Source organism: Rhinopithecus roxellana, chromosome 8 (genome assembly GCF_007565055.1).
Source record: "Rhinopithecus roxellana isolate Shanxi Qingling chromosome 8, ASM756505v1, whole genome shotgun sequence".
Classification (NCBI taxonomy): Eukaryota; Metazoa; Chordata; class Mammalia; order Primates; family Cercopithecidae; genus Rhinopithecus; species Rhinopithecus roxellana.
This window is the reverse complement of record NC_044556.1, coordinates 78,926,722-78,954,414: the sequence shown is the minus strand read 5'-3', so window position 1 is coordinate 78,954,414 and position 27,693 is coordinate 78,926,722. Positions and strand designations below refer to the sequence as shown.

General features: G+C 40.4%; 1 protein-coding gene and 1 pseudogene across 6 annotated transcripts in view; one reads left to right on the top strand and one right to left on the bottom strand.

The window, feature by feature from the left end:
* The window catches only part of CDC14A (cell division cycle 14A), a 171,267-nt gene that overhangs the window by 107,234 nt on the left and 36,340 nt on the right, over window positions 1-27,693 (bottom strand). For all 6 annotated transcript variants that reach the window (XM_010377242.2, XM_030935849.1, XM_010377241.1 and 3 more), the window contains one exon: window positions 25,601-25,693. In XM_010377242.2, coding sequence (XP_010375544.1) covers window positions 25,601-25,693 — 93 coding nt within the window. The remainder of the gene's footprint in view (window positions 1-25,600; window positions 25,694-27,693) is intronic.
* LOC104673255 lies at window positions 577-23,380 on the top strand (annotated as a pseudogene).

Sequence of the window (27,693 nt, the reverse complement as noted above, 5' to 3'; positions counted from 1 at the left end):
ACTTTAGCTTACTAATTTCCACAGACGTCAGAACTGAGACAACTGCAGCTTAAATAAAAATAACTTAAACCCAACCAACAGATCTATTGCATATATACCCTATATATATATATAACATACAGGAAGTTCACCCACCTTCCCTGAAGTAACTGGGAATTTCCCTCCTATTCTGGCTCACTACTGTAGGCAGACCTCACTACTTCCAGAAAACAGTCCCCCTTCACCCTGGCCAGCAATTTCTCACCCGCATCTTCCTATGAGCAACAAGACTTGCATGGCAGGTTTACTGGTAGTAAGGAAAATGAGGAAGGAGGAAGGAAAAGGAGAAAAGCAAAGAGCTTTCCACAGTTCTGCACACCAGGTAATTCATTTCTTCATTCAGCAAAGACTTACCAGTACCAGGCACCGTGGATAATACCAAGAACAAAGCAAGTATGTTCCTGACCTCATGGCACATCCCTTGTATATCATTTCAGATCTAATCCCAGGAGTTCCTCACTTTAAGTACTCCTCACAAAAATCTTTCAAGGTTAAGTAATCAGAGCATTATGGCAGAGTAGCATAAGATAAATCGGAATGATACAGATAACTGTACCATGGAGAGCTTCAAGTGACATTCTAAAAGGTGAGTTTTTAAAGTGTTTTTAACTGTACATCAGGTCATTTCAACTCCCTAAGAGACCCACGTCACGAAGAATAAAATTCGAACTTGCTCTCACATACAAGCCCTGGCAGAGACTTTGGCCTCCTCGCCTGCATTACAGCCTTTTTAGCCACAGCAGCTTTGTCTTGGTTCCTCAATCTTTCCTAGTTCATTCCCACTCTAAAGTCTTTGTATGTGTTGTTCTCTGCCTAGAATGTTCTTCCTCTTTATCAGCATCACCACCCCAAAGAGGGCATCTCTGAACTTCCAATCTGAAGGAGCCAGCCAGTCACCAGCACATCACCAACTTGCCATTATCACTAACCTCTTATTTGTTTGTTTCTCCCAGCAAAATCTAAGCTCTGTCAAGACAGGGATTTTCTCTCTCTTGTCCATTGCTATATCCTTAGAGCTCAGAAGGGGTGTCTGGCCCAGGTGCTCAACGACTGTTTGTTCAATGAAATAATGAACAAATGAATCACACAGAAGGAGAGAGGAAAATACTATTTCCCATTAAAATGAATAAGGAGTTTTTATTAGAAGGGAAGGCTACAGCAGCCCTCTACTACCCTTTTTTGATGTAACTTCCAGGAAATTCATTAGTTAAGTTTTGGGCTTCAGTAAGTCAGAGTCAATTTCTGTTATACACACCCAAAAAACTCTGACTATAATGATACTGCTATTCTACACATCAGCCAACTAAGAAAGGAGGAAAAGGAAGGAAAAACAAACCAATAGGAGATTCCTTTCATTCTTGTCTGAAGAAAAACAAATGTTTTAAAGCAACAGGACAGAAGTGGTTGGAAGAGAGGAAGGAGAAAGAGATGGAACCAGTAGGAAAAACAAAAACAAAAATGGAGAGGGAAAGGTACACAGGGACAGCAAGAAAGAGTGATGAGGAGAAAAGAGGTAAGCGGTTATTCACACAACAGTGTTCCCTTGCACTATGGGTATCTAAGTAAGCTGAGGGCTGTGAAGGTAGAGGCAAACGATTGGAATATCAGTGATGTAGGAGGTTCTTGGGCCTGTCAGTTCTGCCTCCTGTGACAAGTTAATTTCTCCAGGTTTACCAGTATGGTGAGGATGGGGAGTGCAGAGGGGTGGGGTGAATAGGTAGGTCAGGGAGAGATCTTCTCTAAGATGTGTCTGTTCCTATAACTCAACAAAAAAAAAATCACTATACAGTTCTATCAGAGAAGTTCTTCAGAGGGGAAATTATTCTCTGCATTGCTAGAGAAACACAGTAAAAGTCAGAGACCTCCAATCTCATCCTGAAGTTCTTGTACTTAACCTGAGGTCTAGATCAACCAATGTTCCTTAATAAAAAGGGGCGGTGGGGGGGAGATAAAAAATTTTTTAATTGAATTAATAGAGACAATTCTGTGATCAACATCATGGTTAAATCCCCAACATTTTAATTGTAATAAAAGGATCTTAACAACTTAAATTTGATTTCCTCTATTAATTCAGAAGTAAAATATTTTCATCAGTACACCTGTGTAAAATCTAATATACTTTTTAAATACAGCCCAATGCCAGGATATTCTAAATGTTTCTGGGTTTTGTTAAAAATTTATATATCTGGCCAGGCACAGTGGCTCACGCCTGTAATCCCAGCACTTTGGGAGGCCGAGGTAGGCGGATCACAAGGTCAGGAGTGTGAGACCAGCCCTGGCCAACATGGTGAAACCCTGTCTCTACTAAAAATACAAAAATTAGCCGGGCGTAGTGGCGTGCACCTGTAGTCCAGCTACCCGGGAGGCTGAAACAGGAGAATCGCTTGAACCTGGGAGGCAGAGGTTTCAGGGAGCTGAGATCGTGCCACCACACTCCAGTCTGGGCGACAGAGCAAGACTCCGTCTTGGGGGAAAAAAATCATATATCTAACTTGGAGGCAGCAAAACAAAAGGATTTTAGAAACTTTTAAAATGTTATCCCCATTTTGTCACTATTTTTATTACATTTCAAAGATACGTTTCTTGGAAAAATAAGTAAAATTTTAAAAACTTTTTTTCTTTTTTTTTTTGAGCCAGAGTCTTAGTCACCCAGGCTGGAGTACAGTAGCACAATCACAGCTCACTGCAGCCTCAAATTTTGGGGATCAAGCAATCCTCTTGCCTCAGTATCCCAAGTAGCTGAGACTACAGATGTGCCCCACCACACCTGGTTAATTCTTTTTTATTTTTTATAGAGACAAGGTTTCACTATGTTTCCCAGGCTAAAAACTTAAAATTTGACTCTGTATAAAATATGTAGCTTGCTGCTAAAACTCCAACTCACTTGCAAGTACTGATGATTTTCTCAAAATTTCAGACATTTCTGAAGGGAATATAAATACTTTACCACATTCAAACTGATGAGATTTAAGGATTTTCCAGTTCCTATTAGGAACTAGTAACTATTAGGAGAGTTACCACATATTCCTACATTCTTTGAACAGGATGGGTCCATTCCCATGTTTTAACAACAAGTTGATTTCAAATTGAAAGTCTTGCAACTGCAACCTTGGTGACAGGAGTCAAGAGCAGGACTGGATGTGAAATATGGAATCAAAGGAGATCATTTTGGAGCTTTAAGATTTGACAGCCCTGCCGTACTCTGAAGTTGCATGAGGCCTGTGGCCCCTCTGTTTTGGCCAATTTCTTCCATTTGGAATAGCTGTACTTACCCAGTGCTGTACCCCATTGTATCTAGGAAGTAACTAACTTGCTATTCACTTTATAGGCTCTTAGGTGGAAGGGACTTGCCTTGTCTCAGATGAGACTTTGAACTGTGGACTTTTGAGTTAATGCTGAAATGAGTTAAGACTTTGGGGGACCATTGGGAAGGCACGACTGGTTTTGAAATGTGAGGACATGAAATTTGGGAGGGGTCAGGGGTGGAATGATATGGTTTTGCTGTGTCCCCACCCAAATCTTAACTTGAATTCCCACATGTTATGGGAGGGACCCGATGGGAGGTGACTGAATCATGAGAGCAAGTCTTTCCCTTGCTGTTTTTGTGATAGTGAATGAGTCTCACGAGATCTGACGGTTTTAAAAAGGAGAGTTTCCCTGCTCAAGCTCTCTTATGTGCCGCCATGTGAGACATGACTTTTACCTTCCACCATAGTTATGGGGCCTCCCCAGTCATGTGAAACTCTAAGTCCATTAGCCTCTTTCTTTTGTAAATTGCCCAGTCTCAGGTATGTCTTTATCAACAGTGTGAAAAAGGACTAATACAGGGGATAAGGAGATATTTGTTAAAGGATATAAAATTACAGCTATTAATAGATAGGATGAATAAGTTCCAGTGTTCCATACCACTGTAGGATGACTACAGTTAACAGTAATATATAGTTTCAAATAGCTAGAAGGAGGATATTGAATGTCCCCAACATAAAGAAATTACAAATGTGTCAGATGATTGATATGCTGGTTGCCTGGATCCATTCTGATCACTATATATTACATGTAGCAAAACCTCATTATGTGGGCAAAGGACATGAACAGACACCTTCCAAAAGAAGACACACATGCGACCAATAAGCATAAGAAAAAGAGCTCAATATCACTGATCATTAGAGAAATGCAAATCAAAACCACAATGAGATACCATCTCACACCACAGTGGTTTTTATTAAAAAGTCAAAAAAAAATAACAGATGCTGGTAAGGTTGCAGAGAAAAGGGAACACTTATACACTGTTAGTGGGAGTGTAAATTAGTTCAACCATTGTGGAAAGCAGTGTGGTGATTCCTCAAAGACCCAAAAACAGAAATACCATTCAACCCAGCAACCCTATTACTGAGTATATACCTAAAGGAATATAAATCATTTTGTCATAAAGACAGATGCGCATGTACATTCACTGCAGCACTATTCACAATCATGGAATCAACCTAAATACCCATCAATGGTAGAATGGATATTTAAAATGTGGTACATATATACCATGGAATACTATGCAGTCATTAAAAAAGAACAAGATCATGTCCTCTACAGGAACATGGATGGAGCTGGAGGCCATAATCCTTAGCAAACTATTGCAGGAACAGAAAACTAAATACTGCATGTTCTCAGTTATAAGCTGGAGCTAAAAGATAAGAACACATGGACACAAAGAGGGGAATAACGAACACTTGGGCCAACTTGGGGATGGACGCTGGCGGAGGGAGAGGAACAGAAAAAATAACTATTGGGTACTAGGTTTAGTACCTGGGTGACTAAATATTCTGTACAACAAACCCCTATGACACAAATTTACCTCTACAACAAACCTGTACATGTACCCCTGAACCTAAAATAAAAGACTTTTTTTTAAGTAAATGCATTACATATACATTTTAAAAAACATCAGTATGTACCCCACGAATATGTACAATTATAAAGTCAATTTAAAAATAAACATAAACATAAACTTTTAAAATAGCACAGACAGACACTATGTTAGGTACTGGAGATACAAATATGAGAAAGACACCACTCCTATTCAACATAGTATTGGAAGTTTTGGCCAAGGCAATCAGGCAAGAGAAAGAAATAAAGGGTATTCAAATAGGAAGAGAAGAAGTCAAATTATCTTTGTTTGCAGATTACATGATCCTATATCTAGAAAACACCATCTTCTCAGCCCAAAAGCTTTTTAAGCTGATAAGCAACTTCCGCAAAGTCTCAGGATACAAAGTCAATGTGCAAAAATCGCTAGCATTCCTATACACCAACAACAGGTAAGCAGAGAACCAAATAGTGAATAAAGTCCCATTCACAATTAGCACACAAAGAATAAAATACCCAGCAATACAGCTAAAAAGGGAAGTGAAGGATCTCTTCAAGGAGAACTACAAACCTCTGCTCAAAGAAATCAAAGAGGACACAAACGAACAGAGAAACATTCCATGTTCACGGACAGGAAGGATCAATATCGTGAAAATGGCCATACTGCCCAAAGTCATTTATAGATTCAATGCTATTCCCATTAAACTGCTATTGACATTCTTCACAGAATTAGAAAAAAAAAAAAAAAACTATTTTAAAATTCATGTGGAATCAAAAAAGAGTCTGAATAGCCAAGGTAATCCTAAGCAGTAAGAATAAAGCTGGAGGCATCACATTACCTGACTTCAAACTGTACTACAAGGCTATGGTAACCAAAACAACATGGTACTCATACAAGAACAGACACACAGACCAGTGGAGAGAATAGAGAACTCAGAAATAAGACCACCCACCTACAAACATCAGATCTTCAACAAACCTGAAAAAAACAAGCAATGGGGAAAGCACTGCCTTTTCTTAATTTTTATGTTTTTTTTTTTTTTTTTTTGAGACACAGTTTTGCTCTTGTTGCCCAGGCTGGAGTCTAATGGCATGATCTCAGCTCAGTGCAGCCTCCGCCTCCCAGGTTCAGGCGATTCTCCTGTCTCAGCCTCCTGAGCAGCTAGGATTACAGGTGCCCACCACCACACCCAATTAAATTTTTTTTTGTATTTTTAGTAGAGATGGGGTTTTACCATGTTGGCCAGGCTAGTCTTGAACTCCTGACCTCAGGTGATCCGTCCGCCTCAGCCTCCCAAAATGCTGGGATTACAGGCATGAGTGAACGAGCCTGGCCAGAACTGCCTTCTTAATAAATGGTGCTGGGAGAGCTGGCTAGCTATAGGCAGAAAATTGAAACTGGACCCCTTCCTTACACCTTACACAAAAATCAACCCAAGATGGATTAAATACTCAGATGTAAAACCCAAAACTATAAAAACCCAGAAGAAAATATCGGTAATACCATTCAGGACATAGGTAGGGGGCAAAGACTTCATGATGAAAATGCCAAAAACAACTGCAACAAAAGCAAAAATTGACAAATGGGATTGATCTAATTAACTAAAGAGCTTCTGCACAGCAAAAGAAACTATCATCAGAGTAAACAGACAACCTACAGAATGGGAGAAAAATTTTGCAATCTATCTATCTGACAAAGGTCTAATATCCAGAGTCTACAAGGAACTTAAACAAATTTACAAGAAAAAAACAAACAACCCCAGTGAAAAGTGAGCAGAGGACATGAACAGACACTTCTCAAAAGAAGATATTCATGTGGCCAACGAAAATATGAAAAAAAGTTCAACATCACTGATCGTTAGAGAAATGCAAATCAAAACCACGAGATACAATCTCATGCCAGTCAGAATGGCTATTACTAAAAAGTCAAAAAACAACAGATGCTGGTGAGATTGTGGAGAAAAACGGACATGTTTACACTGTTGTCAGGAGTGTAAATTAGTTCAACCATTGTGGAAGACACTGTGATGATTCCTCAAAGACCAAGAGGCAGAAATACCATTTGACCCAGAATCCCATTACTGGGTATATATACCCAAAGGAATATAAATCATTCTATTATAAAGATACATGTACTCGTATATTCACTGCAGCACTATTCACAAGAGCAAAGACATGGAATCAACCTAAATGCCCATCAATGGTAGACTGGATAAAGAAAATGTGGTACATATACACACTATGCAGCTATAAAAAGAAACGAGATCATGTCCTTTGCAGGGACATGAATGGAGTTGGAAGCTATTTTCCACAGCAAAGTAACACAGGAACAGAAAACCAAACACTGCGTGTTCTCATTTATAAGTGGGAGCTAAATGATGAGAACACACATGAATGCATAGAGAAGAAAAACACACACTGTGCCTTGGAGGAGGGAGAGCATCAGGAAGAATAGCTAATGAATGATGGGCTTAATACCTGGGTAATGGGATGGTCTGTGCAGCAAACCACCATGGGACACGTTTACCTATGTAACAAACCTGAACATCCTGCACATGTACCCCAGGACTTAAAAGTTGAAGAAAAAAATATATGAGTAAGAGTTATCCCTTTACTCAAAAAGCTCATTCTTACAAGGGCGAGTGTGCAAAGCAAGTAATTACAAGGAGTTCATTCTAGTGGATCAATATTATATGCAATTAACTGCAAAATGAGGTAAGAAAAGCTATAAATGAGTCATGTTCTAAGTCAGATAATAAGAAAATGACAGTGAACAGCTGGGAGGCAGTGAGTGAGGGGTAGGCAGAAAAACTAGGGAGAAAACATCAGGAAAGGTTTATCAGAGAAGGGAATTATGGTTTCTTAAATTAAGAAATTTCCCACAGCAGGCCCACTAAATGACTCGCACACCCACTCTTGAAAGAATTGTCTGATTCATCCTACAGTACGTATATTCACATGGAAAAGCTTGTCTGTCTGCTCATTAATTTGAAACTATGAACCACAAATATCACTTCCTATTAAATAATTCTGTGAGGTACTGCAGCCCTTCTAAATATTTCTCTGAGGCTGAGGTTACACTTTCCCAGTCCTACTATTTAGTTTTATTACCCATGAATTTGCTGTCTAACTACATCCCTGGCTTTAATTCCTCATCAATTAAAAGTCTGAATTACCATAATGAAAATTCAAAGCCCCTACAAGCATTAGTTATGGGGGTTTGGGAAGACAGGCACAGGAAAAGCAAAGCTAAGGCAGAAGAGCAACAAGGAAGAAAATTAAGAAAGACACACAGACAGAGAGCTGCTGACATGGGCACCTAGTAGTTGACATGGCCACGGTCTGTTTTTTAGCATGGTAACCCTATTTTGAGCACTAAAAGTCTTAGAAATAGCTGAACACACAACAAATTCAACAGCAATTGCGGTTAGCTCTTCTTTTTTCCTTTTTTTTTTTTTTTTTTTTGAGAAGGAGTCTAGCTCTGTTGCCCAGGCTAGAGTGCAGTGGCACTATCCCTGCTCACTGCAAGCACTTAGCTCTTCTTTTATTTAAAATTTCAGAAAGTGCTCATAAAGAGGGTTTTAATGAATTAATTCACTTTCCAAAATAGGGGAAAGGCCACAATTTTACTCATTCTATCAAATAGAAAACATTTCTTGAAATAAAAATTTATATAAATTAAAATTATTCAATCAAGAAAACTCTTATAAAGCTAAGGTTTAAGATTTGATGTCTTGAGGTGAATGGGACATTATATAACTTTTCAGCCCACACTTAGAAACTAAGCCCAATGAGATACTAAAATGACAGACCCAGTAAGGGAGGCTCAGCACTGGCTCCTCAGGGCCCACAACATTGACCTAGCTACAGGCTTCTCATTCAAGGTTCTCCCAAACTGAATCAATGCACATTTTGGTTGCCAGGAAGAAGGGAGGAGTATGAGGGGGCTTTACGGGTAATACAGTGATTCAAATGAAAGTGAGATAAGAAAAGATAAATCATATTATTTGAAGGCTTAAAACAAACTCAGATATTTCCAAAACAAATCAAGTATCAACTGAATAAAAATCATCCAGAGACAGGTATACATCTTGATGTTTAGAGACAGCAGTCTTTGAGGAGTTCAGAATACTTTCTGTTTTCCTTAGGCCATTCATGTTAATTGCAAACTAGCCTAGATGCAGAGCAACCAATCAATCACCTGCTCATTCAATGCCAAAATCAAGGCCCTAAAAACATTCAAGAACCTTCTGGATCTCAGCACAGTAAGTAGATTCTTCAATGGCTGTGTTTTGCAGTCTGCAGGTTACAATCTATTAGTGAGCAGTGCAGTCAATTTGATGGGTAAAGACATATTTTTAATAAAATAGAACAGAATATAAAATATCAGTACTGCTTTACACCTTGTAAGAATTATTTCATGAACCTCTTGTTTCAATTATACATGTGAATGGCGTGTGTGTGTGTGTGTGTGTGCGCACATGCATACTAAGCTGCAATGTAAAATGTGTTTCTTATGGTGAATTACAGTGAATAAAGCTTGGAAAACTCTGTCCTAAGATACCAGCCCAATTTACTTTGTATCATTCCTTGCTTCTCCTATTCCCCTATCACTCCTTGCACTTAGACCTACCCCAACACATTCATGGACATCACCAAAGTAAACATGAGAACAACCGCCACTGTACCTGATTGGTACATGAAAGTTTTGGGAGTGTTAGCCCCAATAGCCAGAATCAAAGCTCAGAAGCTACCTGGAAAATGTATGACTAGTGTATTTGAAACACTACAACACTGCTTTCTACATAGAAAATTCTACTCTTCCACACTGCATATTGCTTCTAATCTTTTTGCAGACTATTATGGTTTAGATGTAGTATATTATACCAAGACTAGCAGTGCTCAGTGACATGCTATATGACTGGGTAAAGCTCTCAGCTAGAAACTTAGGGATCTGGGTTCTAGTCCTTCTCCATTAGCTGGGTTTGATCTTGGACAAGGTACTCGACCTCTCTGGGTTCAGAGTCTCTGAAATATGACAAAGCAGGACTGCAGAAGGGTTCTTCCTAGTGAGTGTTCTGTGGAGATACTTCACCAGTCTTGCAAAAGTGGGTCTTTTTTTCTAATTAAGATGTTTATTTTTAAAACTAAAAGAAAATGGTAAACACAATAAAATACATTCAATATCGAATTTTACCATTCTGCAATTACCAGGCAGCCAAATAACCTCATTTTTCATAAAAATTAAAAGAATTACCTTCAGTTTCTGTATATATTCTGGTAAACATCTCATTGATTAGAAGCCTGTAGCTCTCTCTGCATGGGGGATACGTATAAATGTGAGCCTGCTCTGTTCAGACATTTGTATGAAATGGAACATTGATAGTCCTCACTCGGGTAAATGCCAGGTGAAGCCTAGGTAGACATGTACAGAACATGCTCTCGTATCAGGCATGGCAAACAATTTCAAGTCACACTCTGATAATGGATAATGTCTTCAAGGCTTTGAGTACCTCCTTTCCGATTTTTTTTTTTTCATAATGAATGCATGTAGCTAAAAATTTTCAAGATCCAACTCTAATTAAAAGTTTTCTAGTATTCCTCTTTCAAGCATATGAATTACTTCTTTTTTTTTTTTATGTTTTGCTCTTGTTGCTCAGAGAGTGCAATGGCATGATCTCAGCTCACTGCAACCTCTACCTCCTGGGTTCAAGTGACTCTCCTGCCTCAGCCTCCCGAGTAGCTGGGATTACAGGCATGTGCCGCCATGCCCAGCTAATTTTGTATTTTTAGCAGAGACAGGGTTTCCCCATGTTGGTCAGGCTGGTCTCGAACTCCCAACCTCAGGTGATCCACCCACCTTGGCCTCCCAAAATGCTGGGATTACAGGCATGAGCCACCACGCCTGGCCCCATGAATTAATTCTTAACTGGAAATTATCCTGAGACTGGAAGGATGGCTGTTAAAAAAAAAATCGTTGTCATTTAGTAGCAAATACTTATATGTATAAATAAGTAGTTTCACCTATTGAGAAAAACAGAAATAATGCTGAGGGTAAAATTAACATTACCATCCACAATATTAATTTCAAATGTTTGTATGTACAGTATTAAAGCCCATTTCAGTTCTATATAACACACTTTGTTTTACTCAGTAACTTTAAGAGAATTAGTTAATGCTTCGCAACACTGATTTTTGTCGTTATTTTTATAATTAGTACCGACTTAAAAATTTACCTTTAAGCACATCACAGGTTTTAAATTACTCCATATTAAATTTCCACAAAACTGTGGAAGTCAACCACTAAGATTTATTGGTCAATTAAATAGGCATTCATTTCACAAACACGTATTGAACACTTAGGATGTGTCAGACATTGTTCTAGATGCTGGGGCTATTGTGGAAAACAAGACAAAGTCCTTTCCCTTAAAGGGAGAGATAATAAACTGGTAAATAAATAATTTCAAGTGCTAAAAAAGTACATCCCCTTAATTCAGTATATACTATTGAAATAGCAAGAACCGCAATTACTTTTGCACCAACCTAAAATGAAACAAATGGATGTTAGCTTCCTCACATAGAAAGCATATGATGTTATTCCAACGCTACTGATAAGATTCAGAAATTTGTGAGTAAATTACTGTAAACATACACATGGCATCATTACTAAATATATAGTACTAAACGCAGTGAGTATGTATGTCTGTGTGTGCAGCTGTGTATGTGTATATAAATTTGAGAGCTTATTTACAATACAAAGGAAGTTTATTATCAGGATGCCAAAAGAAAAAAGGAAAAAAAACTGAAAAAACTGATGCACCTTAACTTGACAATTCTTCCACTAATGAAAAGCAAACAGCTAATTTTCCTCACCCACAGCTAAATGAAACAAGCAAGAAAAGTTGAGTAAGAGGTGACACTGCTCTACCCATACGCAGAAGGCTCACAGAATGTCCAATCTCAAAGAGTCTGAAATTGAAAATGCTGTATGATTTTAAGGAGCGTGATCTGTTTCAAAGCCACCAAAAATACAAGCCTACAAAGATAAAAGACTGTCTGGCCCACTTACAGGCAATATCACAAAATAGTTGCCTATCAAACTATAAAAGGAAGAAACTGCAAACAGGAAATTGCCCAGGCCCAGCCTGTGCCTCCCCTCCCTTCCTCTCCACTAACTTCTATAAGCAGAAGCAAACACTATCGTTAGATTTACCAAGAAGCCACAGACAAGGATGACAGAACACTAGTAGCTGACATCTAATATATTATTGGATTAATAAATATTTAAAGTAAATGCTTTTATTATTTTGAACCAACTTTTTTGATAATTTTACCTATATTTTAAATGACATTTGTTTAATCTACAGTTTTTTAATGTCAATGTAAAACAGTTCTGAAATCAGAATTTACAGAATTGTGAGTTAAAGGATAAGCAAAATAATATACTTGGTCCGAACAATAAAAACAAAATCACAGTTAATTGTCTGGGTATATCAGTGTCCCATGACATAAACACACACACTCTAACCACTTTTAAATAATACTGTTCTGTTAAAATTTCTGTATATTCAGCCGGGCGAGGTGGCGGGCGCCTGTAGTCCCAGCTACTCGGGAGGCTGAGGCAGGAGAATGGCGTGAACCCGGGAGGCGGAGCTTGCAGTGAGCGGAGATCCGGCCACTGCACTCCAGCCCGGGCCACAGAGCGAGACTCCGTCTCAAAAAAAAAAAAAAGGCCGGGCGCGGTGGCTCAAGCCTGTAATCCCAGCACTTTGGGAGGCCGAGACGGGTGGATCACAAGGTCAGGAGATCGAGACCATCCTGGCTAACACGGTGAAACCCCGTCTCTACTAAAAAAATACAAAAAACTAGCCGGGCGCGGTGGCGGGTGCCTGTAGTCCCAGCTACTCGGGAGGCTGAGGCAGGAGAATGGCGTAAACCCGGGAGGCGGAGTTTGCAGTGAGCTGAGATCCGGCCACTGCACTCCAGCCTGGGTGACAGAGCGAGACTCCTTCTCAAAAAAAAAAAAAAAAAAAAAAAAAAAAATTCTGTATATTCAGCAGACAGCTTAATGTTCAAAAATCAATAGGTCCATTACCAGCAGTTCCAACTAAGCACATTTATATTCAGGTATACAGAAGTACTTAATAAAGCATTCTGACATTCTAAGGAGTAACAGCAGGAAAGGTCTATGGACTTCCTTAGTTTTTACAGAAACCTGAACTGATGGGCATGATTTCTAGTAGTCTGTATCTATTGAAACAAATTAAACACAGATAAAATGACTTCATCTTTTTTTTTTTTTTTTTTTTGAGTCAGGGTGTGGGCTGGAGTGCAGTGGTGTGATCATAGCTCACTGCAACCTCAAACTCCTGGCCTCAAGCAATCCTCCAGCCTCAGCCTCCAGGTAGTTGGGTCTACAGGCTCTCACCACTGCACCTGGCTAACTTATTTTTTAATGGAGGCTAATAGCACTTTTCCACTCTTAAATGGTCTAAATATAGGAAACAAATTTAAAAACACAAAGTTTTCAAAAAGTTAATAAATCTATAAAGAAAACTATGAGAATAATCAACCTCATTATTAATCAAAATATGATTACCAAAACAATGAGGTAGCATTTTTCACCAATTAAATTTCTAAAACTGTAATGTTCATACCCAACACGCAAAGATTATATGAAATTGGAGGCCGGGCGCGGTGGCTCAAGCCTGTAATCCCAGCACTTTGGGAGGCCGAGACGGGTGGATCGCGAGGTCAGGAGATCGAGACCAACCTAGCTAACACGGCGAAACCCCGTCTCTACTAAAAAATACAAAAAACTAGCCGGGCGAGTTGGCGGGCGCCTGTAGTCCCAGCTACTTGGGAGGCTGAGGCAGGAGAATGGCATAAACCCGGGAGGCGGAGCTTGCAGTGAGCTGAGATCCGGCCACTGCACTCCAGCCTGGGTGACAGAGCGAGACTCCGTCTCACAAAAAAAAAAAAAAAAAAAAAAAAGATTATATGAAATTGGAGTATATACTGGCTTAAGTATAGCAATATGCTCCAAGAGTCTTAAAAACTCTGAAATTTAAAATTATTTACCCCACTTCTGGCAATCTGAAGACAATAATCCACAAAAAGAAACACAATATAGAAAGAGGTCTGTCACATTATAAAAAATTTTGGAAGAAATCTAAAATGTTAAATAGTATTCTCTCTAAATGAAATATTATTTGGTCACCTGAGTAGCAAAATGGCAAAACATACATAAGCTAAATTTCAAAAGGCTCAAAAAACTACACGGCAATCACACCTAATAAATAGTTCAGGTTTAGAACTGCAAGAAAATTTTTCCACATTTCTTCTACAATGTGGTTACTCCATTTTTTAAAGTTTTTTTTTAATTGTAAGGAAAAAAAGACCCCCATCTTCTCATTAGATTATGCCCTTTTCACAATGGACATTTAAAATTAAATTAAATTAAAATTTTTAAATAACTAGTTTTCTTCCAGCCTCCCTTCACTCCCCTACCACCAGAAAAAGCAACCTCACCGTCACGCTATTCTCCCTGTCCAATGGTTCCTCAGCAACTTGGCCTGCTGGGATTGACCATCTTGGAACCTCCCCTCTCTCCAGGTCTGAACCCAGCCCTCCACACCCACACCAACTTTAGTATCCTCAACTCTGGGAACAAGGCCTGTTACATGAAAACGCCTCAAAAAAAATTTGTTAGATAAATTCATATTTACCCAATTATACCTATTGCCCACTTTAAACAACTGTTTATCTCTCATCTGTCCCACATTTTAAGCTAGGCATTGTTTATATATTTATATATATTTTATTCCCTAGAGCCCACCATAGTGCTAGGCCGGGCTCATAGTAGCTAAACAAAGATTTACTGAACTAATGAACACCTGACTACAGATCTCACAAATTCATTTGGTTTAAACAGACTATTCCCTTAAAATAACATCCTTGGAGAGAAATATACTCATACTTTCCAGTGAATTATACTAAGCAATAATCAGATTAACAACCATATGAGTGTTGTTACTGAGCCAAGGAAGTGTTTAAGTGAAAAATGTGATGGACAAGAGGAAGATGAGCAGACAGAAAGTGGGGAAGTAGCCATCAGATCTTCAGGGAGGTAGCCTAAAGGGTCTACGCACAAAAGTGAGTGATAAGAAGTAGGAGATTGGGTCAGAAAACTTTGCGGAAGGTCACATAGCTTCCCTGCCCAGGGCCACCAGACATTCCTAAGTGCATACAATGTCAGACACCGCACCGATGACACCTTTATATAAATGACCTCCTACAGTCCTCACCGCAAGTAAAATAGGGTATTATTATGCCTATTTTAAAGATGAAAAAAACAGCAGTTTGGATAAATTAACTTGCTCAGGGCATACAACTAATAATTGGATTCAAAGCCCAGTGAGCCTGTGGCTATGTTAAAGTCATTGCTTACAACCACTACACCAGATGGAGAATGGCTTCTTTGCAATTAGTCACAGACTTAGTAGAGCATAACTACTTAGGCCTTAAGTGTAGTCTACAAAATAAATAGCCAACACAGACATAGTTAGACAGTCTAAAAACCTCAGGCTTGTTATCCCCAATTCAGACATGACATCTGGTTCGGACTGGTCTCAGTTAATCCACAATGTAGACCTCTAATTTAGCAATGCAAAGACTTAACAAGTAGGTAAGGAAAGTATACAATGTGGTTATCACCTCTGTTTAGCATCCTCCACATAATAGAAAAAAAATTGTATTTCTTTAACTCTGAACTTAATTTTCTAAGCTAAACTTATTTTAACTTCTTCTCATACACATTATTTTCCAATTCTTCAGTTACGGTGACCTGATCCAAATTCTCCTTGACCTTCTTGCCATAGGCCTGCAAAACTGAAAACAATATAGTAACACAGGTACTAAGGAAGACTTGGTCTTTAAGCACATGGCAAGAACCTAATTAATTCATACTCATAATTTTTAAAAGCCATCTTTTTCAAACTCATATCAGAGTGTCTTAGATGCTACAATGATCTAAACATCCTAACTTCAAAACTGCACTGAGTGTTGCCCTGGAAGGCAAATACCTTTCTGACAAAGCTGGTCTCTTCTTAAATCTAAGCCCTCCATCTCAAGGAGCACAATGTCACAATGTAGGAGGTGAAGAGATGCTTCACTAGTACAGACATCCCTAAAATGGGTGCCTATCATCTGCTAAGTGTCACTGTGGTCTCCAGTGGCCACATCATTCCAGCAACCTGGCTTTAAGATCACTTAATATGATGGTCTATATCAGGGTGTCTAATCACTTAGCTTCCCTGGGCCATACTGGAAGAAGAATTGTCTTGGGCCACACATAAAATACACTAACACTAAGGATAGCTGGTGAGCTTAAAAAAAAAAAAAATCTCGGCGGCCTTCCTCAGTCCTCCACTCCTATCGGGATGTCGGGACTGCAGGAACTCCGTCCGAGAGCCCCACCAGGGGACTCGGTCGGCCTTCTTTGCTGGAGGCCGACAGACCTCTTCCCCACACCTTAAGTGACCAAAAATAAATTTGCAGTTTTGCTCCTACCCTTGCCTACTCGCTGGTTCTTTTGTGCCCGCTCGGCTGGTCTTTAGAAAAACAAATCAGTTGGTGCCGAAGACCCGGGGGGAGACCCCTCCTCAGGCCTCTAAGGGTTGAGGAAACTCCTCCTGCTCCCACGCCGCAGACGGACCAGGACCTGAGACGCGCTTCCCTCACTCTCACGGCCTCTCTGGGGTAAGTGCCCTTGTCTCCTCTTTACCTCCCTCGGCCAAAAATCCTGCGCAGGTCCGAGGCCCACTTTTGAGCCACCATGTGGCTCAGGAGACCCGTTCAGGACGGAGATGTCTGCCTGAAGGTAATCTCCACTTTGGCTCCATGAGCCTCCAGTCTGTCTCTGCTGGTTCCAAAGGTCGCTTTGAAGCCAGGCAGAGATCCACTTCCATTTCAATTGTGTCCATTGTGTAAGTAAAGAGGAAACAAATGGGAAACCGCCCAGTCCAAATTTCCAAAGAGCACCCCCTTAGGGTGCCTCCTAGCCAATTTAAAAACCTTACAACTTGAACAAGACCTTAGGAGGAAGCAGTTAATTTTCCTTTCCACTGTGGCGTGATCGACCTCAGCAATTTCTGCCAGCGGCTAGGCAAGTGGTCTGAAATTAATTACATACAAGGCTTTTGGGCCTTACGCTCTCGTCCCGATCTGCCCTATACTCCTCCTTCTCTCCCCGCTCTCTCCACCCCCTCCCTTCCTGCCCAGACTCCTCCTTCCTCCTCCTTATCTACTAGTAATCCATTGGGTCCCGTGCCTCCTTCGGGGCCCCCAACTGGCTGTCTTGAGTCCCCTATCTGTGCCCACACCCTCCTACAGTGTTAGCACCTTTGCGAGAGGTAGCTGGGGCGGAGGGGGTAGTCAGAGTACATGTCCCTTTTTCACTGGCCGATCTTTCCAAAATTGAGAAGCGTTTAGGTGATTTCTCAGCTAATCCTACCATATACATAAAGGAATTTAGTTCAAAATCCAGGAGAAAATCCAGCCGCATTCTTAAATAGGCTGACTGAGGTTCTAACCCAATATACCCGGTTAGATCCAGCCTCCCCCACAGGGGCCACCATTTTGGCGTCTTATTTCATTTCTCAATCAGCTCCTGACATTCGTAAAAAACTTCAAAAGGTAGAGGATGGTCCTCAGGCACCAATACAAGACCTAGTTAAATTAGCCTTTAAGGTCTATAACTCCAGAGAGGAGACGGCAGGCTCGCCTTGACCAGAAGTTACAGCTCCTAGCAGCGGCTTTACAGCCCAGTCGTAACCCCAGGCCAGAGAGCACACACCCCGCAGACTCCAAGGCTACTAAAGGAGCCTGCTATAAGTGCGGCAAGGCAGGACACTATGCCATCAGGTGTCCGCAAGGTCCCCGAGCCCCAACGCAGCCTTGCTATAAGTGCAAGGCATCAGGACATTGGGCCAGTGAATGTCCTAACCCTCGTCCACCAGCAACTCCCTGCCCTGCTTGCCAGCAGGGAGGACACTGGAAGTCTGATTGCCCCACCCTGAGAACAGGTGCTGCGTCTCCACGTGACCCCCTTTCCCAGGATCCTGGGAGCTCCTTCCAGCTCCTACATCTGGACGACGATAACTGAAGGTGCCAAGACACAGGGACCCCCATCACCCTCGCCGAGCCACAGGTAACTCTCCTGGTAGTGGGTTAAGACAATTTTTTAATCAACAGCGAGGCTACCTATTCTGTTTTGTCGTCCTTCTCTGGACCTAGCCTTCCATCCAATATCTCTGTAGTAGGAGTAAGCGGAAAGCCATCCACTCCACAAAAAAACTCCACTCCTTAATTGCTGCCTGGCCAACAACTACTTTGCGCACTTGTTCCTCATTCCCAGCTAAAAAGGGCCCCTACTGAAATCAATCAGTGGAAATCAGTTTGGCTTTCCCCCACTTGCCTCAAACTTACTAAATTTTCTTAACTATCTCATACTCCCCAGCCTTGCCAGGACTATCCTTCTGGGTTTTGTCCATATTCCAACAAATGCTTCCATTCCTCATTCCTATACTAATACTGTGCCTTATTTTATTCTTCATCCGTACGTCCAAATACCAACCATGGGCCCCGGCCTTAATGACGCCCCTTAACAGCAGGAAGTAGCCAGACAGACCACGGCGCCCCTTTATCACTATTATCAATAAAAGGTTGGACTGTTTGGACGAACGGAGGCAAGATGGTGCACTTCTGGGTTCTTCTTCACCAACTTTTCCCGCGCACGCGAAAATGCAGCCAGTGCCCAGGGAGGGTGCAGACCAACCGGGCATGTGCCAGGTGACGTCAATCCGAAGAGACCAAGATTTACCTGGTCGCACCTGCGGAACGCCCCCCGACACGCCCGTGCCCCGCCTATTGCCCTCCCACTCCTAGAAAAGCCGCTCCGGACGGACACCACGCGCGGCCTTCCTCAGTCCTCCACTCCTGTCGGGACGTCGGGACTGCAGGAACTCCATCCGAGAGCCCCACCGGGGGACTCTGTCGGCCTTCTTTGCCGGAGGCCGACAGACCTCTTCCCCACACCTTAAGTGACCAAAAATAAATTTGCAGTTTTGCTCCTAAAAAAAAAAAAAAAAAAAATCTCATAATGTTTTAAGAAAGTTTACAAATTTGTGTTAGGCCACATTCAAAGCCAGCTGCAGGTTGAACAAACTTGGTCTACATTTTATCTCCTTTTTGATCCTTATGACAGCTCTGTGAAAGAAAGCATAAAAAGTCTCCCCCACATAGATATAAGGAAATAGAAACACAAAAGCTGTGAAATACCTGACGTCATTATCTAACAAGAGAAACCACAAGTGCCACAAGATGGCACACTCAAAAGTAAGCCATGGTGCTGGTGGCACAATAATTGGAAAGTAGTTAATACCACTGAGCTGTACATTTTAAAATGGGTAAGACAGCAAGTTTCATGTTACATGTATTTTACCACAAAAAAAAATTGGGAAAATACAAGTTTATTTTTTTAAAAAAAGGCTAGGTAGTGATGTAATTTTGTATACTGGTTACTACCCTTGATCTATGATCTTTACTTTGATCCTGCATCTTTAAAGACCAAAGTTGGCTCAGTCATGACTACAAATATTCTGATAAAGGGGAAGACACCACTTTATACCTTATGTCCAACTTCATTATTTTCAGGAGTTTCCCATATATTACCTTCTTTCTTCCATGTTTTGTCATCCCATTATTCATTCACTCAAAAGATACTTACAGAGCACCCATTATGTACTAGGCACAGCTCTAAATTGATAGTGTTCAAATACTGAAACAGTTCTATAGCAGTCAGTAAACAGCTGCAGCCCACAACACACCACTCCACTCCACAAAGGCCGTCCTAGTCTCTTCACTGGGATCCATCCCCAACCCCTAAGTCCTAGACTTCCCCATGATTCAGCAAAGCAAGAAGCCTCCAGGACCCTGTTCCAACTTCCAACTCAATGGGTGAATGCCCAGCCTAACCCCTTGTTAAATATTTTATCACCCTCCACACACAGCAACGAACAAAACAGATAAAGTCCTTACCCTCTAGTCTGGGAAAGAGATAATAAGCAAGTAAATGCATAAACAAACAAAGTAATTTCAAACAGTAGCATGCTGTAAAGAAAACAAAGCAGCAAAGGTCTAAAGAATGACTAGGGGTGGAGGTAAAAGGGTAGAAACTGAAAATCTCTCTGAGAAGGTAACATTAGAGAGAGCCAGGCATGCAGAGGTCTGAAGTAAGAACATTCCAGATAGAACAGAAATATCAAGGCTCTTTGGTAGGAACAAGAATGGAATTTCAGTTAAAAGGCCAGCATGAGGGGAGCATCTTTTTTTTTTTTTTTTTTTTTTTTTTTTTTTTTTTTTTTTTTGAGACGGAGTCTTGCTCTGCCGCCCAGGCTGGAGTGCAGTGGCCAGCTCTCAGCTCACTGCAAGCTCCGCCTCCCGGGTTCACGCCATTCTCCTGTCTCAGCCTCCCCAGTAGCTGGGACTACAGGCGCCCGCCTCGTCGCCCGGCTAGTTTTTTGTATTTTTTAGTAGAGACGGGGTTTCACCATATTAGCCAGGATGGTCTCGATCTCCTGACCTCGTGATCCGCCCGTCTCGGCCTCCCAAAGTGCTGGGATTACAGGCTTGAGCCACCGCGCCCGGCCGAGGGGAGCATCTTGAGCAAGGAGACCACAGAGGTAGAGAAGGTCAGATCAGAAAGGATCTTAATGGCATTGGTAAGGATAAATTTTATGCCAAGATCAGTGAGCAATCACAGATTTGAAACAGGGTAATGACGTGATCTAATTTACAATTTTGAAAGATTACTCTGACAGCTGTATGGCAACTAAATCAATGGGAAGCAAGAATATAAAAAGAGACAACATATAAAGTTGTGGTCATAATTCATGTGAACAATGATAGTGGCTTGGGCTAGGTGATAACAACAGAGATGGAAAGATGTATTCTGATTCAATATGTTTTAGAGGTAGAGCTGACCAAACTTACGAATAAGTATAATTTGGGATTAGCGAACAAAAGAAATCAAAATGACTACTGTCTTTTGATTTAGCAAGGCACTGACGGTAGTCCACTTACTAAAAAGGGAATGACTTGGGAAATAAATACATTTAGGGAGAGAAGGAATACAAACAGAAGTTTTGTCACAATAAATTTGAGGTATTTAGACGTATAATACAGAGCTATCAAACAGGGAGTTGAATATTTGATCTTTACAATAATCCTGTGAAGCAGATAAGGAAACTCAGGTATTATCCAAATTTTACAAAAGAGAAAACTAAGGCTTTGAGAAAAAGGTTTGTCTTAGTACAAAATATTTTTATTAGTCAATGCCCCTTAAGAGAGGGCTGATTCCACATTTTAAGAACAGGAACACCTTCACTGTTAAGCACTTCTGTCTGATAAAATATACCTACCTACCTAGCTTGCCTCATGTAAGTCACATGGCTGCTCCGAAGGTAAAGGTCTTTTGTATCCAGAGAAGATTCCCCAGAAAACGGACACTTATCAAACTAGCAACATTTAATATATGTAAAATTTAACTGAGATATATTTATAATGCATAGTATTGACTATCTTCTTACAAGACTGTCAACAACTAAATACATACAGACAATAAAAGAAAGGCATAAAATTATCTTTAAGGATCCACTGCCAATTTTTAGTTCCATTTGTATTAACGGTTTGTGTCAAAAAGCCTTCTGGGGAATACAGTTCCAAAATTAGAAAAATCAACTGGGACATGACCAGTTCAAGAATAATCACTTCACACTGCTCCTCAAGACTGTAACTAGTGTGTAAGACGAGCTCATGCTGGACTCAGCACTTCTTCCACCATGCTAGAACTGCTTTTTCCACTTTTGGTTGCTTTAAAGTGGTGGAAACTTCTGCATTAGAAGACATATTTTTATCACAGAGTATTTTATCACAAGCTCAACACATCTATTATAATCCTTTCAAAGTTCTAGAGGCACCCTGCTGAAATGAAGAACCACACTAAACAAAACAGGAAGAATAGGTGTTAAAAAGGAAAGAAGAGGTTGGGTGTGGTGTCTCACATCTGTAATCCCAGCACTTTGGAAGGCCAGAGCAGGGGGATCACTTAAGGTCAGGAGTCCTGAAGCCAGTCTGGGCCACAAAGCAAGGCACTGTCTCTACAAAAATAAAATGAAATTAGCTGGGTGTGGTGGCACACACCTGCAGTCCCACCTTTTAGGGAGGGCTGAGGCAGGAGGATGGCTTGAGCACAGAAGTCTAAGGATACACCAGTCTACGATCGCACCACTACACTGTAGCCTGGGGGATAAAGCAAGACTCAGTCTCAATAAATAAATAAACAAGGAAAGAAGAGAGAGAAGATGCAAAGGAGGGAAAAGGGGGTAAAGAAACTAGAAGAGCAGGGCAAACCTGAGGTCCCCAGAATGGCAGGCATGGGTTTGGTGGCTGGAGAGGTTGTGGTGGATGCACAGCTGTATTTATTTTTTTTCTTTTTTGGGACGGAGTCTCGCTGGGTCACCAGGCTGGAGTGCAGCGGTGTGATCTTAGCTCACTGCAACCTCCCCTTCTGGGTTCAAGCGATTCTCCTGCCTCAGCCTCCCAAGTAGCTGGGACTACAGGCACGTGTCACCACGCCCAGCTAATTTTTGTATTTTTAGTAAAAACAGGGTTTCACCATGTTGGTCGGGATGGTCTCCATCTCTTGACCTCATGATCTGCCCGCCTCAGCCTCCCAAAGTGCTGAGATTACAGTCGTGAGCCACCGCTTGATCGATATTGAACACTTGATCCATATTTTGATCAAGGTTATGAAGCCCCTGGTGTCCAGGAAGCGGCTGCAGTGCTGGTGGAGAAGGAAACTTGCAGATACCAACCTACTATGAACTACCTGAGCTACCTGATAGTCCCGAATTATTCTGCTTTTGAAACTGACATAATGAGAAACGAATTTGAAAGACTGGCTGCTTCACAACCAACTGAATTGCTCAGTATGAAACGATATGAACTTCCAGCCCCTTCCTCTGGTCAAAAAAATGGCATTACTGCATGGCAAGAATGTGTAAACAATTCCATGGCCTAGTTAGAGCATCAAGCAGTTAGAATCAAGAATCTGAAACTAATGTCACAGCATGGATGTAATGCCTGGAAAGTATACAATGAAAATCTGGTTCATATGACTGAACATGCACAGAAAGAACTTCAGAAGTTAAGAAAACATATTAAAGATTTAAACTGGCAGAGAAAGAACATGCAACTCACAGCTGGATCTACATTGAGAGAAATGGAGTCTAATTGGATATCCATGGTCAGTAAGAATTATGAGATTGAACAGACTATTGCTCAGCTAGAAAATGAAATCTATCAAATTAAGCAGCAACATGGAGAGGCAAACAAAGAAAACATCCGGCAAGACTTCTGAAAAGACAATTTCGTGGGTAGAAAAGTTGGGCTTTCACAAAAGGCATCTGAACTTTTAATGAACTGTGAAGGACAACAGCAACTTCCCAAAGTCATTGACGTTTAAATGTTTAGAAATCACAGAATGTGTGGGCTGCTGTGGTAATTCTGTTTGTGTATCTCAACAGAATTAAAATGTCTAGCTTGGTGGTATTTTTATAGCCATAAAAAAAAAAAAAAAAAAAAAAAAAAAAAAAAAAAAAACCTTTAGGCTTTCAAAATAAGTATGACTTTAGAATAATATTATGTCACAGAATTAATTTTGAGCCATGTGGGTCATGTTTTGTGTCCAAGGATCTTTATTCAAAGCTTTCAACATGTACAGGAAGTTGGAACTTTTGGTTTATGACCTTGTCTAATAAAGAGATAGTTCTAAACATATTCTTGATTACCAAACAAGACTTCAGAAACACAGTGACCATACAGAGTCATCATTACCATCATCATCATAGATAACTGTTATATCAAACTTCATATGTGCTGAACACTGTTCTGAACACTTTGGGTAGATAAACAAGATGTATATGAATAAAAATCATTTGGTCCTCACAAAAAAAAAAGAAAGAAAGACATGAGAAGAGTGGCAAATGACCTCTTCCTGATGGCAATCCTTTATGAGAAAGGATTCACAAATAACACGCTTACAAAGCATCACAAAACCCTGCAAGAAAAACATATTTGAATCCAGAAATTAGTACAGTCTCTTTCCATGTTTCAATCACGGTGTCAATCATCAACTTCAAATGAGTAGTCATTATCAATGTAAGGTAAAAAACATTCAGCTTACCAGAACTTCACTGAACCTTCATGCTAACTGCCAGCTTTTCATGTATGCACTTAAAATAAAAGTAATAGCCTGGTTGGCACTACAAATAATCTGAGTATCCTAAGAATTGAAAGAAAATGTAGGGGTCATTACATCCAACCCTCTCATTTTGTGGATAAGGAAACAAAATAAAGCTGAGAGAGATAAAGTGCATCATCACAGAGCCCTTTGAGATGAAAAACATGTTTTTCTGACTCTTAGCCACTATTCCTTGTGCTATACCATGCTATCTACAGAGCAAGAAAGATGCAGCCACAAGGGGTAGCCCAAGGCTTTACTGCAGCCACATCAAGGGACAAAAAGTGGGCAGGGCTGGGCACCTCAGTGCTAGAAGCAAGGCCCCAGCCCGCAGCCTGGCTGACAGCCTGCCACTCTTCTCGGCCTGCACCCTGCAACAGCCGACAGCTTTTCCAGCGATACTGCTGGGCTTTTTCCCCCGAGAGCTTTTGGGTTGATGGGGCAGAGTTTGAGGTATAGCAACTGGCGCCCTCTTCCCAAGGTCCTTAGAATGAGGCCCTTGAAAAGTCACTCAGCAGGGTTGCTTCCATGGCTTCAGAGGAGCACAAGCCCTCCCCAAGGATGAGGGGAAATGACACCTCTCTGCTCCCTGCCTTTAAACAAGCATATTCCCAACTGGTTATCACACATATCCCTGCAAGTGTGTTTTAGCCCTGATGGTTTCCGCTTTCTAAGCTTTTGCTCAATCACAGCATATATAGAAAATTCCAGAATCACCATTCTAAAACTCCATAGCATGGTCATGTGGAATTCATACTGACATGTTAGTGACTGCGGAGAACAAAATTTCTAATTGAAATTAGTTTGGGTGAAGTCTTATGTAGTTATTAGGGAAGCTATAATATATGCAGGATTTATATTGTTTGCCTACTGCAAACAATTGTATAAACGAATGAATGGATTGATAAAAATAATAACAGTCCTCCCCTGTGCAATCCAGGATTTCCTCTTCTCCCAAAAAATGAACACTTCAACAGTCTTTTAAAATCTTCATAATACCATATTTCATTCATTTAAACATACATGTACACACACATATTATTTTTTCCTAGAAATGTCCTTGGTAGGTATTCTTTTTATTAAAACACCTATATAACTGTGGAATTCAAGCTACATATTGCAGTTCCATGATTCTCTCATTAACCAGTAGAAAATAAAATCCAAAGAGTAAACATCCCACCACTGCTAGTCCATACTTCCCACTACAGATCAATTCCCAAACTGCTAATAATCTCCACCATCTGTCAATCCCACTAAAAAACTGGTATGGATTTTCTTTGACAGTGTTAGCTATTCACTGGCCTGATTATAGAAAATAATCATGAAGAAGGTACTTACTGCATAGGCACCTATCAAAAATGCTGCATTTGCTCTTTTCCGTTGGTCAAAACAGGTGTAGTGCACTATTTTCTTTCTTGACAAACTGTATGACTGGAAAGAGATAAAAAAAATAAGGTAACCGCAGAGACAATGTTAACATATACAGAAGGCAAACATCATCTCTTAACCTTCAAGATGTGCCACAACCCATAAAATTTAACAACTTTCAACTTTAATTTCTATGGCATTTGAGGGTTAGAGAATTACTAGCTCAGACTTTGTACAGCCCAATCATAATGTAAGAATCAACAATATAATTAATATCTTTCTCTCCAAGAAAAGAAACTAATATGGTGGAAAATAATTAAATTATTGGCATCTCTATTACGAGGAAACATTTTTGATGATTTATTCTTAATCTTCTACAGAAAGTCTCTTCACCCTTTGTTACCCTCTATATGCCACTCCCACTCCCAGGAATGTTATCTATAGTTTTCATATAACACAATTTTTTTAAATGTCAACCAGTCTACTGTGATCTCTAAAAAATCTTATTTTTAAAGACCAATATTAATATTTTATTTCTGGGATGTTCTATAACAACCCCCTTTTAATATCTGAAAATACATGGTTAATGGAAAAAGATCATTAAAAAATTATATCAGCAAACATCTTAATACAACACATTACAATAGCCATCCATTAAATTCATGAATTCAAACAGTTATTAAGCACCTGTTATATGCCAGGCAATATGCTGCATGCTCAAGTACTTAACTAAGTTCAAAATAATCAACATGGCATGTTGTACACATGCTAAACATGAAAAAAAATGACAAAAAGATCTTGTAAAAAGAAATCAAATTATTAATCAAAACTCAAATAAGTATAAGACAATGGGAACACAATGCAATTCAATGAAATCTGCTTGATTTCTTTACTTTTCAAAATTTATGTATTTTAACAATTGATTTTCGAAATATAGGCACATAAACTATCTTTAACGGGCTAGCAAAAAAAAACACAGGCACAAAAGTACATTTCAATATTCGTCTATAAATTCACATTGACTATAAAAGCAGCTTTTTCTATCTTACAAATTGACAACATACAGAAAATCCCTGCTTTTAGAACCTCTTTTAAAAAGGTAAATAGAGCTCAACTATGTACTTTTCTTGATCCTGCTATTGTCTATGAGGAAAAAAAAAACAAAAAAACTCTTCCATCTCTGAAGCCTGTTCTAAGACAAAACTGTAACACTCTGGCTTTATCATGTAACCACAGAAAGGGTATCCCTCCAATGAGCCCAGAAATCTTCATCACTCCAAGTCAGACATTTCTTTTATAACCAAAAATCATATATATATATATATATATAATTTTTTTTTTTGAGACAGAGTCTCGCTTTGTCACCCAGGCTGGAGTGCAGTGGCACAATCTCAGCTCACTGCAACCTCCGCCTCCCAGGTTCAAGCCATTCTCCTGCCTCAGCCTCCCATGCAGCTGGGACTACAGGCACCCACCACCACGGCCAGCTACTTTTTGTATTTTTAGTAGAGACGGAGTTTCACCATGTTAGCCAGGCTGGTCTCAAACTCCTAGAATCACATTATCTGAAAAGAGTAGTACCCTTTTATCTTTTACCTTTTTTTTTTTTTTTTTTTTTTTTTTTTTGAGACAGGTCTTGCTCTGTCACCTAGCACCCAGGCTGGAGTGCAGTGGCATGATCTTGGCTCACTGCAGCCTTGACCTACTGGCCTCAATCAATCCTCCCACCTTGGCCTCCTGAGTTGCTGGGACCACAGGCACATGCCACCATGTCCAGCTAATATCTGTATTTTTTGTAGAGGTGAGGTCTTGCCATGTTGTCCAGGCTGGTCTTGAACTCCTGGGCTCAAGCGATCCACCTGCCTTGGCCTCCCAAAGTGCTGGGATTACAGGCGTGAGCCACGACACTCAGCCAGTAGTGCCCTTTTTATTAAACTTTTAAAAATTAGTATGTGAGGACAGGCCTGGTGGCTCATGCCTGTAATTCCAACACCCAAAGCGAGAGAAACACTTAGGGCAGGGAATTTGAGACTAGCCCAGGCAACATAGCAAGACCTCATCTC